Raw genomic sequence first — 18,589 nt, 5'->3', positions numbered from 1 at the left:
AAATATTTTTTTAAAATAATTAAAAAAAACACTTATGGATAGCCTCATACGGATTAGCTTATAGATTGGGTTCTTACAGATTAGTTGATTCGTATGAGGCTCACGGATTAGACTCACACAAGGAATTCGTCACCAAGTATAACCCTATTTTCCTATTTTCTCCTTATTTAGCATTTGAGTTATACAAATTATATAATTCGTATGACTTATATGAATTACGTAATCTGAATGAGGGAATTTTTTGAAGTTTATTTTAATGCTGGGTGCACAAGCAATTGGCTGGTGCACCTAGCAACACCCAAAGAAGAAGCATAACCTATACGAAGTAGCCTTCATAGTAACTTGGAAGACTGAAAGAGTGTGAGGCGGCATTAGTTTTGGACCACATTGTCCTTGGGCCTGATGCTGCTCCTCGCCATTGATTTGTACTATTGTTACGTACGTAAGCCTTCGATATAATTTGACAACGAACAAACAATAAATTTCAATTTCAATTTCCGCTTCTGACTCCGTGCCCTAGCTTCTTCTTCCTCCTCCTCCTCTGCCATTGCAGCAAGGCACACACCTCAGGCTCCAACCCATTTCACGAGGGATCGGATTCGCTCGCCATCATGGGGAAGAAGAAGAAGAGAGTTTCCTCGAAGGTGTGGTGTTATTACTGCGATCGCGAATTCGACGACGAGAAGATCTTGGTGCAGCATCAGAAAGCCAAGCACTTTAAGTGCCATGTCTGCCACAAGAAGCTCTCTACCGCTGGCGGCATGGCCATCCACGTCCTCCAGGTCCACAAGGAATCCGTCACCAAGTATAACCCTATTTCCCTCTTTTCTCCTTATTTAGGGTTTGAGTTTTCTGTTTTACATTTTTGTTTTCTTGTTAATAGGGTTAATCATCGGAATATTGAAATATATGGAATGCAAGGGTTAATCATCCCCGTCCTTTTCACAACAAATTGTTGAGATTTTCCCTTTTTATTCTTTCTCAGGGTACCCAACGCAAAACCTGGCAGAGAGAGTACGGATATTGAAATATATGGAATGCAAGGGATTCCACCAGATATCTTGGCTGCTCATTACGGTGAAGAAGGTAATCTTGTCTTATATCTTCTGTCTTGATCATTAAATGTTTTTGCTAAAAGGATGCTTTGATCAGTTTGCTGTATAATCACACCAGATATGTATGGTGATTGCTGTAAGTTATCCTTGTTTCTTGGTAGTGTTTGATGAAGTGTATTTTTGTGGGATGACTCCAGATTCATCTTTCTACGAATATTGTTAGCGATGGTAAAAAAAGGAACATGAAATGCTTTAATCTCCCCTTTTCACAATTGTGTATTTTGTTTTTAATCCAGAGGATGATGTTCCGTCAAAGGCAGCCAAGGTGGATATTCCACCAACTCAGCTTGTAGGTGGAATGATTCCACCTCCTTTGGGTACAGGATATCCTCCGCGACCAACCTTGCCCACAATGCCACCAATGTATGTTATTATTTCTATGTTTCTATTTGTATTCATCTTCTATTTGGCATAAGTAGGAAGTTGTAATTCTTACGTATTATATTTATTTAAAATTATGTGAATGGCACAAATATGCTCACGTGCTTACCTCTCTGCTTTAGGTATAATCCTGCTGTACCTGTGCCTCCAAATGCTTGGATGGTTCCACCTCGACCTCAGCCATGGTTTTCACAGCCTCCAGCTGTTTCAGTTCCTCCTGCTGCCCCATACACACAGCAGCCATTATTTCCTGTGCAGAACGTGAGGCCTCCACTGCCAGCTACTGCTCCTGCGCTCCAAACTCAGATTACTCCTCCTGGATTGCCTACATCTGCACCTGTCCCAGTTTCACAACCTTTATTTCCTGTTGTTGGAAATAACCATACAACTACTCAAAGTTCAACATTTTCTGCTCCACCTCTGCCCTCAAGTGTTCCATCAGTTACTCCAGTGATGTCTGCAAATGTTCCTGTTGATACACATTTGAGCAGCAATTCTTCTGTAACAAGTAGTTATCAGGCTATAGGGGTTCCAGGTAACCTTACATTTTCCTTCCTTTGAACAATTGAGTTTGTGACTGATTTCATCTTTTAAAACAGCAGGAGAGTTTTTGATAAAATTGATAAACTTAGCACTGAAATTTAGTTCTTCTCTCGTTAGATCAATGTTTAATCCTATGTGATTTTCATTTCCTTCTCACTCTTGGTTACTTGTATAGGTGGAGCAGCTAGTAACTCACATTCTTATGCTTCTGGTCCAAATACTGGTGGTCCTTCAATTGGGCCTCCCCCAGTAATTGCAAACAAAGCTCCTGCTACTCAGCCTGCCACCAACGAAGTCTACTTAGTTTGGGATGATGAGGCAATGTCCATGGTGTGTTGTGTTCTTGAGAAAGTATGTAGTGTTTCATTTGACTGCTGTTGTTTCTTGGTTGGTAATGTTATGATGCTTGGTTACTGTAGGAGGAAAGAAGAATGTCTTTGCCAAAATATCAGGTGCATGATGAAAGTAGCCAGGTAAGTCATACTACCTCTTTAATAGATGGAGTTGCTTTCACATCTAACCAGATGAGTATAGGCTTTATGCTTCCTGTTTTCAGATTCAGTTGTTTACACATTGTTTCCTATTTAAAGAGGTACATTCTGTATAAATTTTTAATTCTTTTTTAAAAATAAAATAAACGGAAAAGAAAATATGATCATTTTAATCCTCACTCTGGCTTCCAACCTAAATGGGTAGTGCATGCTATTTAATTTTGAATGGCCTCTATGGCTGCAAGCTATGGCTCCAATTTTTGTGGGCATCTAAAGATTCAAGTAGGTACTGTATTAATTTCTTTTGGTAGTTAATTATAATTACCATACCACAACATAATTTGTGAAGCTTGCTGCAAACTACCATCTTCGTGATCTTTCATCCCAGCATTTGTACACCGTAAAAGAGTATGTATATATGAATTTTATTGGGTTTGGTTTTGCCAATGTTATTCATTATCTCCCCCCGTTTGATTCCTAAGTTTGGGGTTTTGGGTGGAAAATGGTCTTACACATCAGATTTTTGCCCATTCGTAGCATCATTACAATTTATTTTATGGAACAAGTGAATTCAGACTTGGCCCAGGTCAGCTTCTTTCGCAGAGTTTGGATCTCTTGCATAGGACCATGCTCCAATTAAAATATTTGGTTTATTGTTGTACTTTGTGATCTACAATTACATGCTGATCATTATTATCATTTTATCTTTCAGATGAGCTCCATTGATGCAGCCATAGATAAGAGGATTCTTGAGAGTAGGCTGGCTGGTCGTATGGCATTTTAGATCAATCTCATCCATACACTCTTGTCAAATTTCTTCAGTGATAAGGGCTCAAAATGGTATTTTAATAAAGCTTGACAGCGCGTGTTCAAGATTCCTTTATTTAAGGTCCGGCAAGTAATTGTTATTGGTGCAATTCTTTGCCAAAATGGGCAATGGGCCCTACGGTTATGGTGGAATCGAAGGAAAAATATTGAAATGGTTCTGATTTCTTACTTCTTAGGAAGTTGCAAAACTTTGTTTATTTCTCATTTCATACCTTTTCTCCCGTTGATGTTTGTAGTCAACCTTTAGGACGTGATACTCAAAAGAGTATTATATATTTGCTGTAATCAGATTATTACATGTTTTGGGTGGAAAATTGACGGCAATTTTTGGTTGGTTATATGCTTCGTAATTAGTCTCTCTAATTGTGTAAAAGACAGCAAAAGGTGTACTTTGGTGGAGAGACAAAAATACATATTGGACATTAATTTGTTGCTAATATTCGAGGAGAGTATGTGTTGCAATGGTTAGAGAGATCTGAGAAAACATTGAGGATGTGATACTGCACTGTCTTGAAGTAGAAAGACAGTTCCATTGGAGAATGCAAGCAAGATGATTGTGTAGAATTCTTTTTTTTTTAATAAAATATCTCAATGTAAACTTATAGTTGAGAATTATTTGAAACCATTGAAATGTTTAATAATAATTCTATTTAATTTGTTTTGTGATTAAAACAAAATCTGTCCCTTGCTACTTTTCTTGGACGAGTCCTTTTTCCATCTAAATTAAAATATTATATCTCTGGCAAGGGAATTGATTTTTCAAATGATCCCATAAGTGGGGCTTTCCCTCTGGGCAAAATAAATAAACGCATTAGAAATCCACCATAGCAAAGACAAATAAAAACTAAAGTCAAATTTCAGAATTTGGGATGCAAGCCAAAAATAAGTTGCCAAATCATGATTTTGCTGTTGGTGGAGGTCAATGCAATCCATACGGAGTCTTGTGTTGTATGCTATTTGATGTTCATGAATACAATGGAACTTTACTATAATGCCCTTTGTTCTATATAATGTTTGAAATTCTGAAGACGCTGCCATGGCCCATGATGCATCAAATACTTAGATTGTGACCGAAGGTTTCAATGTATCAAAAGTTTAAAGTTTAATGTAAGGAAAAAGACTAGTGATAATGACGATTGATATACATCTTAAACCATCTTACACATCACTGGAGAAAAAAATGCAAAAAGGGTTGTCGGCTTTTGTCTTTGTTACGAATTTCTTTGACAAAAGTTGTCAGGGTTACTCAACAATTAAAGCCAAAAAAAAAAAAAATCAAGATTCCAAACAGTAGGGAGTTTTGTGGTTAGGGAAAGATGGTTACACATATAAATAACATGAGGGGTATTTTTTTACTTTTAAATAATTTTGTATCAGAAATACAAAGTTGTTCATGTTCGAATATAGAACAATTATTATAGTACTATCCGATCTTTAGTTTTTTGGCAAATCAAAGGGATGCTTGAAGTCTTGCAAAACCTTCTGTTCTGGAGAACTGCATACTAGTCATGCAACCAAAAAATAAAATATTGTACTAGCAGCCAAATTATTTAATTATAATTTGAAAATAAAGACTGGGGCCATCATCAACTTCCCATAAGAACAGGAACAGTGATTCAACACAAGTATGAGAATTGGTCCGGTGGGCTAGGAAGAGCAACAATTAAGATAAACACAAGGAGCAAGAGAGGATAAGGCTTTGTAGATATATATTTAGAATAAATACAGCTGTGATCGTGTCTAAAAATCCCAAAATAAGGTGAGGGGGTTAGAAATGAGGTAGTACCAATAGCCATACAATTACTGGTGATAATAATAAGGCTAGAACAGTTCACGACATAATCTATTGCTTTCATGTACAGTTGTCCACGGACTCTTAAAAACGACACACCGAAATCACAGTTATCTTAATGCCACTTTTGTTTCGCATTTTGTAACTTTTTTTCAGATGAAGGTAGCTTCTCAGAACCTATGAACCTATAATATAATATGCCTTATTTTTGGAATTTGCTCTTCATTCTATGACGTCGAAATAAAAATTACAACTACAACGGGAAAACTCTGTTATGCTCAAAACTTCAATTAACTTTTTGTATTTACACATTACTCCTAGTTAAACCCCATTTTCACATCTATCTATCTATCTATCTGTTGATAAAATAAGCTTTTGCCTATACTCGTGTTAACCTTTGGGAAAAAAATTTCACCTATTCCTTACCTAAATCTGTCAATTGATTTTTTTTTACATCAATGTCATCCAATGGCTCAAGTCTAAACTTCTGAGAGAAACTTCTCTCCTCAAGTCACCTCTTTTATATTTCTCTTCATCTAAATCCCTTGTGTTGGGAGAAAAAACATCTGCTTCATCCATAACCTTCTTCTCTCTTCTTTATTTTTTCTTTCATCACATTTCTGAACTACTACTCAACATGTCTCTGCCTGAAAAAATTGTGTCTCTCTTCTTCTCCATTGGCTCAATCTTCAACAAAGCTGAACATTGTGTAGGTATGTCTCCGTTCTCCCTTTTAATCATATTTTTGCATTTAGGATTTTGCTGGATGTATAGGGCAATAGCCATGTTGTGACATTAAACAGACACACGTGGAAAGGCCATTCTAACGGAAGGTTGGGCGGAAATGGATTCTCTGCATTCACACATTCGTGAGTTTGAACCTTTGAATGAATATTGATATTTTGAATTAAATTTGTTGAGATAAAATACGAGTGGTCTGATCTACATTTAGCGGTTACGATCAACTGCATACATGAATGCCGGAATTTCCCAACTGCTGAAAATACAGATCTTGGTTGGACTGACTTAAGGGAATTTTATGAACTGGTAGGAAATCATCAAATATGGTTGCAGTATTTAGGAGATAACACATTTCAAATCACTGTTTTTAGAGGAATTTGTTGGATAAACAATTTTCCGGGGTTTCATTCCATGCTCCCTTGGCATGAAGGTTGTGTTGTTTTCAAACTCACCCTGTCAAAATACAATGCATTTGCGAATCAACTAGTCAGAAAAACTTGTTTTCACTTTAATTTTTGTTCTTAATTGGTTCTGGTTTTGCTATATTTTTTTTTAATTACAACATTACATTTTATATACTCTAATGCTAATATCTAAGTAGTTGAAAGAGGAAATTTCACTAAAGGTGTTTAGTCAAATTCTCCTACTAATAAAAATTAATCATTAAAAACAGTAAGTCACCCGTCAGTACGCAGAAATATCGTGCTAGTTTATTCTTAAACCGGGGGATAATTATTGAATTATGAAATATGCAGTCACACTCACTTCTTTATAAATTTCTTTTTATCATTTTATGGACTAGTGATTCTTTGATTCGTTAAAGAAAAAAAGCTAGAATTTCACAATGTAAAAAAATAAAGAGACATAATTGAGGATTTACTTGCAGGTTGTAAAAAATTCAAATTTCTTTAATGAGCAAACATGAATTTATACTTCAGTTTTGAATAAGTTAGATTAAAAACCTCTGTACAAAATTTAAGTGGATATGTTAATTTTAATTTATATGGGAAATTTATTTTATTTTATTTTTTTATAATATTTTCGGGAAAAGTTTATTCAAAGAGTACCTAGTTCCAACTAAGGTACATAATGATGCTATTTGTTATATATTTATCGGTCTTTTGTTGGTTTAGAAATGAAGTGAACGTAGTATCGAAAAAAAAAAAAAAAGAAGAAATGAAGCGAACGTCTTGGCTATTTATGTAGATACAACTTTTGGTTCAGTGCTCTGGTTTGTGTTTTTTGTGTTTAATTGGATACTAATTTGAGTCTCCTCCTTTGATACTTACAGCTTCATTAAAACTGAATTTACACCCGTTAACCTCATGAACGGTTTACCTAAAGGTGTTGGTCTTCTTATTTTGTTTGTGTACTATGCTGTGAGGATTTGTTTTTGTTCATATATTGGATATTAGAATTTAGACGTGATATGAAAGGATGAGACTCCTCCAAAGTTCACTAAGTACTTCGATTTACTTCAATGATAAATGCATCATCACTTATATATTATATTTTAGTGTTTTTTTTCACGAGGATATTTTCCCTAAAAAGTGATATATTGTTATGCTAGGAAAATAGATGTTCAATTTTATTGTTATGCATGTTCTAATAAAAACATAATACATATATTGCATGATCACTATGTGTCGTTAGATTAAATTTAAAATGTTATTGAGTCCAGTAGTGTTCTAAAAATAGCAAAATTTCTCCCATGGCATGGCAATGGCACCCAATCTTGGTGCTGCTATGAAATTTTCCACGATAGATTTAAAGCTTCAAGGATAGTGTTGTGACATTGTGACCCCTTTTTGACTGGTGTTTTTTAGGATTGGTTTCGAAGCACCGTTGAAACTGAAAGGGTGTGTCTTGGCTTGGGATTTGAAATTCATTGGCTTGGTTTTGGCTTTTGCCTTTTCTCTATAAAATTGTGTGTTATTCGGATTTAAATTACTCCACGAAGTTGACAGTGCATTTATTACAAACAGGAAATCAAAAGGGGAAATGAATAAAAGATAAAATATCTGTATATGATTCCACCAACAATGTTAGCAACGCACATTCTTTGGTGTCCGTTTGTTAGAACAGAAAAAAAAAATAGTGAATTGAGAGTAAAATTTTAAATTAAAGGTGAATTTAAAAGTGAAAATTTCACATCAATTTATTTTTATTTTCATCATCTTTCTCTTTAAACGAACGAGATCTTAATCTTTTTTTTAGCATGTTATATAATATTAAATTAAATTAATTTTTGGATGGATGACGAGTTAAACTCGTCATGATTTTTGAAACCAACAGTTAGATAAAATTATGATAAGTTTGTCACAAAACCAATTATTTATTGCTTCTAAAAATTATAATGAGTTACCATTCCAAACACACACTTAATAGAATATAAGTTATAAAAAAATTCTCATGACTTAGAGACCCAAAATGAATCTCATAAAAGACCAAAAACGAGATCAACTAAACACACCTGTTATATGAATCAAATACATAAGTATGTATGAAATATCTGTATATCAATAGCTGGATAAGAGAGATTTTGTAGTATCATGACAAGCGATTGAATGGAAAGAAATCTAGTAAAAAAAGTGTTCAATGTGCCTAGAGCAAGAACTATGAATACTTTCTAATTTTGGAATTAAGTTGAACAGATCCTTACTTTCTTTCCTACTCGAGTTCCACAAGGATTATAAAATATTAAATCCTTAGTTAGTTTATATATATATATATTGAGAATCCTTACGTCACTGTGATTATTGACGATAACATGAAGAAAGGGTCAGAGCTTATGTACCCCAAAAAAAAAAAACATGAAGAGATATGGTCAGACAGTACTAATACTATGTTATATATTTCTTATGACTACCATAACACAATTTAAGTTGGAAAACAACTTATCCCGTCCGAAAGTCACTTAATTAGAATGTGTAGATATTATAATGTTCAATACTTTTTTTGTAAGGGATAATGTTCAATACTTGACCCTAATAAAAACCATTTTTTTTATAAATTATAATAGTATAATTGAAATATATATATCACCCTACTCACCTTTAAAGTGAGACAAATGTCTATGGACACCATTCCATCTCCCTATTTATTTATTTTTCACCAAAAAACTGTATACTATAAATTTATCAATGAGAAATGACAAGGGTGCGAGTTAATCAATGATATGGCTCAATGGAGATCAATGTGTCAAAAGCTATATAAAATGTATGAGGTACATGCCAGTTAATTTAAGGATTCATGTCCAAATGTTAAATATGAAAATGATGTATACTCCCAACCTCCCACCCTTCAAACGATATACATCTCAACACACCGTTGAATGAATTTTTAGAATATATAGAACTCTTTGTTATTAAGGGTAAGAGTTATTTTTATATCCAGAGAATGTACAGTTGAATTATGAGAACTGAATGAGAATTTTAGAAATGAATGGACAGTAAATGCATAACTATTTACTGAGTACACTTACTGAGTACACGGAGATAAGGGACCAAGGGGGTCTCTAAACGGGCTTTGTTTGAGAGGGGCAGAGGACTCCCAAACTTCTGGTCATTTATAGCTAATATAGATATAGAACTTTTTTTTTACTGTATAGCTAACATGGTACTTTGTTCTTGTAATAAACTTTTTTACTCTCGCAATCTCGTAATAAAGTCTTTTTATCCAACTAAAAAAAAAGCATAAACTTAATATTTCCATTATTAATTTATTTTTAATTTTTGTTGTCTATCATTATTAAGGTCTTGATAATTTGTGTCCTAAAGACACTAATTAAAAAATTAAAAAGAAGAAATCTCATTAAAATTCATATGAAAACACATTTAAAAACTATAAAAGAGTTTGCTTTTACCCATTTTATTAAAAAAATATTTTTGTTTTACTTCTTTAATCAATACTCTTAAGATAGACATTGATTAACAATTGTCTCATTAATATTATAAGCGAAAGTATAAGGTTAGTAATAATATTATAGAAAAGAAAAAAAACAAAAATTTTAATTATGTTAAGATTTATTTAAATTTATTATTTTATATGTCTTAAAAGAAGTGTAGTATTAAATTGTTTTATTTAGATGAAGAAAAAGTAATAAATAAATATAAAATATATATATATAATTTTACAAAACTAACCAGGTGAAAAGAAAATAATATTAATATTAAATATAAAAGTTAAAATAACAGTTATTAGAAATATTGATGAAAAAGAAGGATTAATATTATGGAAGAGATAGTTTTTGTATTAGAGACAATGATTGAATTTTGTTACTAATAAGATTAAAATTAGAAAGTGGTGATGATGGAGGCAGGGAAGGGGGATCATTTAATATGGTCACATGATGCACTAATCCTATCTCTCCCTTGGACAGAGACTTGGTTGGTGGTTTCGTGATCCACCGCTCTCCGAATAAATGTGGGTGGTTGAATCCTTCCTAATTGGCTTCGCTGGATTTAATGTCTCATTTAATTTACTGGACCACCTCTTTCTCTTTCTCCTTCCTCACCCATAAATCCCATTTCATATCTCCCAACCCCCAAATGGCTTCTTCTTCTCGCCACTCCCCTCAATTCACCCCCGTGAGTCCCTTCTTCCATTCTCTTTTTCTTATGTCTTTCTTTCTTCTATCTTTTCTAACATCATTCTTATTCTTTTTATACACTGCAGATTCTAGAGGAGCGTGAATTTGACGACTTGAGTGGCCATGACATTATAAGCCACTCCAGAAGCTCCCACCCTCCAACCCCCATTGTCCACAAGCACACTAAATCCAATCACAACAACCACAAGAAAAAGAGATCAGATTCCGAGGAAGATGGCTCCGTCTCTTGCAACAAGTGCAGACCTCACTCCCGCGACAAAATCTTCATCCTTCCCTTGGATCACTCCTCCACCAACAACTCTCACAAACCCTCTTCCTTACTCGCCAGCCCCAACGGTATTTTCAGGTCCCTTGTTTCCAAGCTCACCCGCAAGAGTCCCATGTCTTCTTCTTCATCCCAAGACCCTCTCCCACCCTCCAGAGAGGAACAATGGAAAATGGCAGTCGCCGAACTCTCTCACAAGCTGCTCCACGCCACCAGAAAAAGAGACGAGGCTCTTCTAGAAGCTTCTAGACTCATGCACTCCATGAGCGAGTTGGAGAAGAAGCTCAACAAGCTCGAACTCTATTGCCACACCTTGAAATCTGGCCTCGAACAATGCACCAACAACAACATTACTACTTCCCCTACTTCCCTTTTCAAATCTCAAACCCTCGAACAGGACACCGTGATTCAACACTTCTTGGTCTCGGTGTCGGAAGCAAGATCAAGTGTGAGGCTTTTGTCTCGTTCCTTAACCATGCAACTGAGGCACATGGGAAGCAAGGTGTACGAGAAAGTCTCCTTCCTTCTCCAACCATACGACATAAAAATATCCTTCTCCAAGAGTCCAACAAGAAGCTTACTTTTCTACCTAGAAGCACTCTTGAACAGAACCTTCTACGAGGACTTCGAAACAATAGGGTTCCAGAAGAACGCGTGCAACATGATACTGAACCCAAAGGAGCGATGCGAGGCGAGTTACGAGTCATTCAACATGGTTCACGGGCTGACGTGGGAGGAGGTGCTGAGCAAAGGAACGAGGCACTTCAGCGAGGAGTTCAGCAGGTTTTGCGACAGGAAGATGAGCGAGATAGTGGCGATGTTGGGCTGGAACCGGGCCTGGCCCGAGGCACTCTTGCAGGCCTTCTTTGGGGCCTCAAAGAGCGTGTGGAAGGTGCACTTGTTGGCCAACTCGCTGCACCCGAGTCTGCCGATATTTAGAGTGGAGAAAGGAGTAAGGTTTGATTCGGTTTACATGGAGGATATGGGTGGTGGTGACAAGGCCACTTCCAACTTGGTCCCTGCTCTGGTCAGAATTATGCTTGCGCCAGGCTTTTATGTCTATGGCAGTGCAGTCAAATGTAAGGTCCTTTGCAGGTACTTGAGTACTAGTAGTAACAAGGAAGACAAACCCTTAACCCCAACCCCTTCTTGACTTTGGATGAATCACTTTCTTTCTGGTTTTGTTTTTTTATGTCAGCTAATATTGTTCATGATGTTGTATATTATTATTATTTAGTATTAAGCAATGTTGGTGCTGCTGCATGCTTGGGTTGGGATGGTTCCATGGTGGTGGTACTACTATATCGAGATTTTGGGTCAAAGTAAACAATTTGGCATTTTCTGGTTTCGCTTTGTTTTATCTTCTGTCTAGTCTATTCGAACTTTTTATCATTTTTTTGTTTTTGTTTCCTAACACATCTCTCTCTCTCTCTCTCTCTCTCTGTAAAATTATGATCAACTTCTACAAATATATATAATTTATGTACATTAAAAAAAAAATGGAGGGATCAATTTCTACAATTATGGGATCAATTCAATCTGCACGTGTGGTTATGACAGTTGAATCCATGAAAATTGCATAATTAAAACCTTTTTTTAACATGTAAGGCATAATTAAACCTTTTATACCAAGAGTAAGATGCTTATCTTTCTCGTGAATGAATTTTGAATCGTATGCTTTCGTTATCAACATATCCTCACCTCACGGACACAATGTCATTGGGAATCGCAATGCATATATACAAACAAAACTATCAACAGTCCAAATTAACATGCTATTAATCCTAAAAATTGTATTTATTTGTTGAAAGAAAAATATTTTTAGGATAGTAAAGAAATTTTTATTAAATAATTTTATTAACAAATAAATGTTTAAAGGTAAGATATAAAATTTATTTTTTATTATGAATTTTTTTAAAAAAAAGTTTATAATTTTCAACTTATCAAAGAATTGTTTAATATTTAATACGAATTACGATTATAATTTTAATAGAGTTATTCATTTTTGTTACAATAGTTCATAGTATTAGTAATAAGAAAATTTTGATAAAAGTGTTTTCGTTTTAATGATTAGTTTTTAAATGATTTTGAAGAAATAGGAATTGAAAAAGTAAATTTTGAGAAAAAATAAAGATGAAAAAAAATTGAGAGTTCAGAAATGTGAAGTAAAATAAATAGATTTGAATTTATAAAAGATTACTCTAGGCTGAGTAGCAGGAGCAACTTTTAATTTATTATGAGCCCAAACAATGAATTTAATAAGTTCTTGTCAATAACCAGGCCAGTTGAATATAAACATTAAACTAAAAGCCCATACAAAATGTGCACTCTAAGAAAAAAAGATCATATGCAGATAATGAAGAACCATAAGATTGAATTACCTGGGATGTCTATGCACATAAGAAATCATAGAGCCACCCATTAATGGTAATGGAACTCTGCGCAAAATTTCCTCATGTGATATGATTTAGAACTGAATACATACATAATGACTAGTGAATCTTTAACCAATTTTTTATGGTAGAGGTTGATGGTGTTTGAGGAATTAAGTGATTATTTTTTAATCTCCGGAAAATTGACAATCAATCGAATTATTTATAGACTTCTATGATTTCAACACGTGTAAAGAAAATTTTTGATTTGTCAAAGTAATATTTTGCTCTCCAACGCTTTCCAATCACACATGCATGAATAAAATTATTGAAATCATTAGTCCTAATAAAAATTACTCCCTTCGATTATATAGTTTCATTTCTTGAACTTTTGTTCATATTCCAATCGCTTTTAAACTAATTCTTCTACTCATCTCAAATTAAATATATCAAAATTTAATTTTCATAACTTAATCAAATTTTAAGTAACAAAAATAGAGATGATGGTGGTGGGAATCATATTCATACGCATGTCAACATGTATTTATATGTATGTTTAGCTATGTCTGCCTTTCATTTTCATTTGCACTCGTATATGTGTTCCTAACTCCTCAATTTAGGAAGCGCCGAGAGATGTCAAATGTAAATAAAATTTTAAGGAGGCTCTGCTTTTTGGATGAAATGAAAAGGCTAAAATTCTTTATTTCATCCAATCGGAGTGATTTCGCAAATCATACATTTATATTTTAAAATTAAAAATTGTATGATTTTCATTATAATTTTTTTCAGAAATAGACGAAACTCTAGTTGGTGCTGGAATGTTAAATTTATCAAACCTATAATATTTTCTGATTTTTTATAAATAATTTGAGTGTCGCTATGAGATAATTACATTTACTAAAATGAAACCACTTTGATGCTATTTTCTTCCTTCGCCTGTTTAATTAGTAGTGGGCGGAAATTTTGAAAACATATTTATGCATATTAATTATTTTAACACGTAATTGATTGTTATTTCAACGGTGTCACTTATTTTTTTCTGATTAATTTTGACTTTTCCAATATATTTATTCATTAATTGAAAGATATTAAAGCCAGCCATCAATGGCAATGTTCAATTATTTAGGGTATCCTATGCAATTACAAAAAAGAAGAAGAAAGTGAATAAGCACAATTCAGGGGCAGTAAGGAAAAGGAACTAGAGAGGAATTCAAATAACGTTATTATGCAAAATCGTTATAAATTCAATTATTTTATATACGATGAAGGATCTCTATTATTGCAGAACTTGTTTTCTAATATTCTTGTTTTATGACTAAATTTTTAAGAAAAAAACAATTATTAAATTAAGAATGATAACTGATAAGAAAGAAATACTGAAATAGTGTTCTGAGACTACCAAATTTAAATTTACTCCACATGGGCTTCGTCATAGGAACGAATGTTGGGCCCAAGGCATGTACTAAAATGGGATCCATAACTGCTTCTCTCGTAAACTAATTGGACTGTATGACTTCAGTTTCCCATTCTTTTATAGAGTGCTGCTAGGTGCACCCCGCATTATTGCTGATGCATCCAGTACTAACCACGAAAAGATAAAAATATCCCTTACAAATTAAGTTGATTCGTAAGTTAATTTTTAAAACTTACGGATTAACTCTTTTACGGATCAACTTAATCCGTAAGTCTATTACGAATCAAGTTGATCCGTAAGTCTTAAAAATTAACTTACGGATCAACTTGATCCATAAGGTGAGAAATTAACAAAAACAGTTTTACCATTTTTAAAGAATGTTGAGTGCACCTAACAAAACTCTCTTCTATATCTATACATGGAATGGAAGGTTGAGTGAACCTTGGATTCTTGTTATGAATGAAGCTTTTTCACAGGGCTGGGCCTATTGATAGATTGATTTAATGTTAAGAGTGGAGATTAAATATTATAAACACGCCCACAGATAAATTAATATCTAAAAATGTCAACACTTTTCATGGGTTAATCCTTTGAGTATCACTCACTTTTCATCTTTCAAATTACGTTTTCATCAAGCATCCGTCGTTCTTATTCATTTCTCAGTCCATTTGTTTTTCACGCCTGGGTCTGTTTATGAACGGCTTCACCTTCACGCACTTCAAATTATTAGCCTAAAAGCCTTGGAAGTTGGAAGAATTGGGTAGATGAACTTTATATTTTAGACAACTCATAAGTCATCAATCATTATCCCCCCCAAAAAAAACAATTAAGAGGACAATTCTATCCATCGCATCTCATTAATTCTTCCTCTAATTTTAGTTAAATTTAGATTTATCAGTTTTTGTTTCGTTTTCTTTCATGACGTAATAAGAATACATCAAATCTAACTGGCATTCACTTTTAACATTTCATTCCCTCAATTATCATTTAAAAGAAATTTATTTGCAGGGACTTGAAATTCACTCGAAGCACTTTGTCAACAAAGTAAAATTTAAATAAGGATTAGTTTCACAGTAAGAGTGAAGACATCCTGAAATTTGACTAATGAAAAAAAAAATGAGAAATTCATTGATTAATAATTAAAATAATTCACGGAGGGAGGAGTTAAATTGCTTCCTATGTAGAGCAGGAGCCCACTATCTTAGCAGCTCATAAAGAAAATTAAAGCACAAAAACTTGACTGGTAAATTCTGTCTTTAATTATGAAGCAAGAAGTCTTTGTTTAGGTGTTAAAATAGTTAGGTGCACGACCTAATTTTACCTCCAACTGCGAATCCTTTCAAGATCATCCAGTTGAGTTTTGTTTGTTTCTAACCAATCTAAAATGAAATACTTTTTTGGTTGTTAGGGAATTTAAGTAACTTTTGGCATGAGATTAATCAATTTATACAAAGCAATATAGTTAAATCAATTTTATAAGTAACATCACTTTGAGCTTTTGTCCTCTCATCAACAGAAAGTTTATTTTATTGCTATATCCCACCTTTATATGTAAGTTATATATATATATATGCATAAATGCACTTTCTATTTATATCAGTCTTGACTATTGACTCACCTTTGTAAGGTTAATGGCTTTTTAGAGGTTTTTCAATTGGAATCAACAAAACAAAATAGTATATAATGTCTTTAAAATACTCATTCTTGAAAAAAATAAAATACTTTTTATGAAGTATACATGAAAAAGATGATGCCAACACTGGTTTTCTTTCGCGACAGATTTGGTATGTTATGGGATCGTTTATTCTATCTTTTGTACCTTGGTGAAAATTAAGAATAAAATTTTGGCATATATTCTCTTGCAAGTCTTCATTGAACTAGCGAATTAACCTTTATGTAGTTTCAAGTTTCGAACCATAATTCGGATTCCCACACTTTATCCTTTTGTTCTTCAGGAGTACTCTATTAGGCTATTGTTTGAAGTGACTTTCTGTCTTACATAGCAAAACGTTTGTTATCAAGCAAAAAGGTTAAAGGCGTGTTTGGATAAGTAGTTATTTTAAGTATTTAACAAACTTTACCCCTTAAGTTTATTAAAATAAATTAAAAAATTATTGAAAATTTATTAAATACCAGCTACTTAAATACTTATAAGTCTAAACAAGTTCTATAGAAGTTACTACAAACACCCTCATAATCAGGTGCGTGTTTTTAATCTTAAAAGTTTATGATTATTGATGTATGAAAATTACGCAGTTTTCTTTTTAAATAAAAAATTAAGCAGTTAAATGCTCTGATTTAATTAAGAACATAAAAACATATGCTACACAAGTTAGACTTTCGAATCCGTATTACTGATTTTTAAAAGATAAATTGCTGATGATAAATTACTCGTCCAAAAGCTTTGTGACAATCAAACAGCGACAAAGCTATAGTTTAAGCCTTTTATAACAACCTTCCATTCTTAGCAAAATATTCGACCCGCATTAGTTGACTTTGTACTGATGGATTTCAATTCTCATTTTTTGAACTCTAAAATAATAATTTATGCAAAAGTTAAAAGAGACCACTTATTTAGTTAAACGAAAACCCAAAAGTGCATCACACAAATTAACTATAATGCGAAAGAAAATTGCATGTTTTTATTCAAATGCACCGCAATACTGCAAGCCTACAACTATAAAAAAAAATAAAAATTAATGTCGGCCCACATCTTGTTTTTCTTAACATCAGACTTTTAATTAATTTTAACTTGGAAAATAACTGTATAATCTTGAACTACCAAAATAGTTCTAAATTTATGGGTTAATTACCAGAGATGAGTATGTTAACAAAACCTTACTAAATTAAGACAGATTTTAAAAAAATAGGAAAAAGATATTCATTTTGATTAATTATATATATATATATATATATATAATTTTATGTTATCAAACAATAAAAAATTATCATCATATGATTTTTATTATAAAAATTTTCCGGCATGTTATGCCGGATAACTTGTGATTGGATAATTACATATGAAATCATTTTACATGATGATCAGTATATAACTTACTTTTTCATATTGTAATTATGATATCTTATAGATTATTTTTAATATGCATGATTAAGTATAATTATTACACAACAAAAATTATATTAATTTATATATAATAACATGAATTTTATCTTTAAAAAGAGAAGAGAATAGATGTATTAAAGATAATTATTATAATAATATCTTTCTATTTCACATGACATTCGGTGACATTAGTACATGCAATTGATCCGTATTTCGTAATCAAAATCTATTTACGTCCATCTGTCTTTGATTCTATTATGCCGACAGTTTTATTGTTTAAACACTAAAGAATTAACATCATACCTAATATTATATGCAATTATATTTATCTTACTACTTGTTTTTGTACGTTCGTACATAAAAAAACATATACCCTAGAATTAAAGGGTTTATTTTTTACATACCATTTTCGGAAAAGTTATCAAAAGGAGGTAATTTGTTTGGTAATTTATCAAATGATGATAAATTTTAAATTAATATCTAAATAAGAATAAGTCATAAGATTTTCACAACTTCCGATAATTAAATCGTAAAAAGATGGACGATTTTGATTATTTTTTTAACAAAAGTCATAAAAATCGTTCAATTTTTTTTAAAAATATATTTATAATTTATATTTTTATTTAATTTTTTTATAATTTTATATATTATTTTATTTAATATTTTTATATATTGTTTTATTTAATATATTTTTTATATTTTTATACTGCTTCATTTAATATTTTTATACTTTTGTTACTAAGGTTAAGAATTATTATTTGTTTTGTAAATTAGAAAAATAATGTAAATAAAAGACTTAAATGTAAATAATAAAAAAAGTAATATCCTTCGAAGTCATGAGACACAATGAAAAAGTCACTCACTAGTTATATATATAATGAGATGAAAGAATTAATTTTAAATAAACATAAAAAAATGATTATTGTGTAAAACTGAGACACATAATCATAATACAATTAAATTAACGACTA

The 18,589-nt window shown here is 32.5% G+C and overlaps 2 protein-coding genes and 1 long non-coding RNA gene across 6 annotated transcripts; all 3 read left to right on the top strand.

Annotated features, from left to right (window-relative positions):
* The first annotated feature begins 472 nt into the window (after positions 1-472).
* On the top strand, positions 473-3,797 carry LOC114421245 (protein SUPPRESSOR OF FRI 4-like). Of its 3 annotated transcripts, none has more exons than XR_003668512.1 (7): positions 473-805; positions 986-1,086; positions 1,352-1,478; positions 1,619-2,031; positions 2,215-2,369; positions 2,459-3,116; positions 3,243-3,797. XR_003668512.1 is itself a non-coding variant. In XM_028387091.1 (7 exons), the coding sequence occupies exons 1-7, from the start codon at positions 612-614 to the stop codon at positions 3,312-3,314; spliced, it is 1,116 nt and encodes a 371-aa protein (XP_028242892.1). In that variant the 5' UTR covers positions 474-611; the 3' UTR covers positions 3,315-3,797. The 3 variants fall into 3 exon arrangements, 2 of the variants coding, with proteins under 2 accessions (XP_028242891.1, XP_028242892.1); XM_028387091.1 differs by having other exon boundaries at positions 474-805; positions 2,459-2,512; XM_028387090.1 differs by having other exon boundaries at positions 2,459-3,797.
* A 1,671-nt stretch (positions 3,798-5,468) lies between these two features.
* On the top strand, positions 5,469-7,917 carry LOC114421244. Of its 2 annotated transcripts, none has more exons than XR_003668511.1 (2): positions 5,469-5,863; positions 7,718-7,917. It is a non-coding gene; the product is annotated as an uncharacterized LOC114421244 (long non-coding RNA). The 2 variants fall into 2 exon arrangements; XR_003668510.1 differs by lacking the exon at positions 7,718-7,917 and adding an exon at positions 5,954-6,101.
* A 2,309-nt stretch (positions 7,918-10,226) lies between these two features.
* On the top strand, positions 10,227-12,167 carry LOC114421243 (IRK-interacting protein-like). Its single transcript, XM_028387088.1, has 2 exons — positions 10,227-10,480; positions 10,569-12,167. The coding sequence occupies exons 1-2, from the start codon at positions 10,358-10,360 to the stop codon at positions 11,919-11,921; spliced, it is 1,476 nt and encodes a 491-aa protein (XP_028242889.1). The 5' UTR covers positions 10,227-10,357; the 3' UTR covers positions 11,922-12,167.
* The last annotated feature ends 6,422 nt before the right edge of the window (positions 12,168-18,589 follow it).

The sequence above is a fragment of the Glycine soja genome, chromosome 8, assembly GCF_004193775.1.
Source record: "Glycine soja cultivar W05 chromosome 8, ASM419377v2, whole genome shotgun sequence".
Classification (NCBI taxonomy): Eukaryota; Viridiplantae; Streptophyta; class Magnoliopsida; order Fabales; family Fabaceae; genus Glycine; species Glycine soja.
The sequence above is the reverse complement of the archived record's forward strand: the minus strand, read 5'-3'. Positions and strand labels throughout refer to the sequence as shown.

What these genes read in the sequence shown, in the direction of transcription:
- LOC114421245 (XM_028387090.1), top strand. Translation starts at nt 612, where the DNA reads ATGGGGAAGAAGAAGAAGAGAGTTTCCTCGAAGGTGTGGTGTTATTAC. An exon ending in TGCTCATTACGGTGAAGAAG is followed by an intron (nt 1,087 to 1,351) that starts GTAATCTTGTCT and finishes TTTTTAATCCAG; the next exon opens with AGGATGATGTTCCGTCAAAG. An exon ending in ATGATGAGGCAATGTCCATG is followed by an intron (nt 2,370 to 2,458) that starts GTGTGTTGTGTT and finishes TGGTTACTGTAG; the next exon opens with GAGGAAAGAAGAATGTCTTT.
- LOC114421243 (XM_028387088.1), top strand. Translation starts at nt 10,358, where the DNA reads ATGTCTCATTTAATTTACTGGACCACCTCTTTCTCTTTCTCCTTCCTC. An exon ending in ACTCCCCTCAATTCACCCCC is followed by an intron (nt 10,481 to 10,568) that starts GTGAGTCCCTTC and finishes TATACACTGCAG; the next exon opens with ATTCTAGAGGAGCGTGAATT.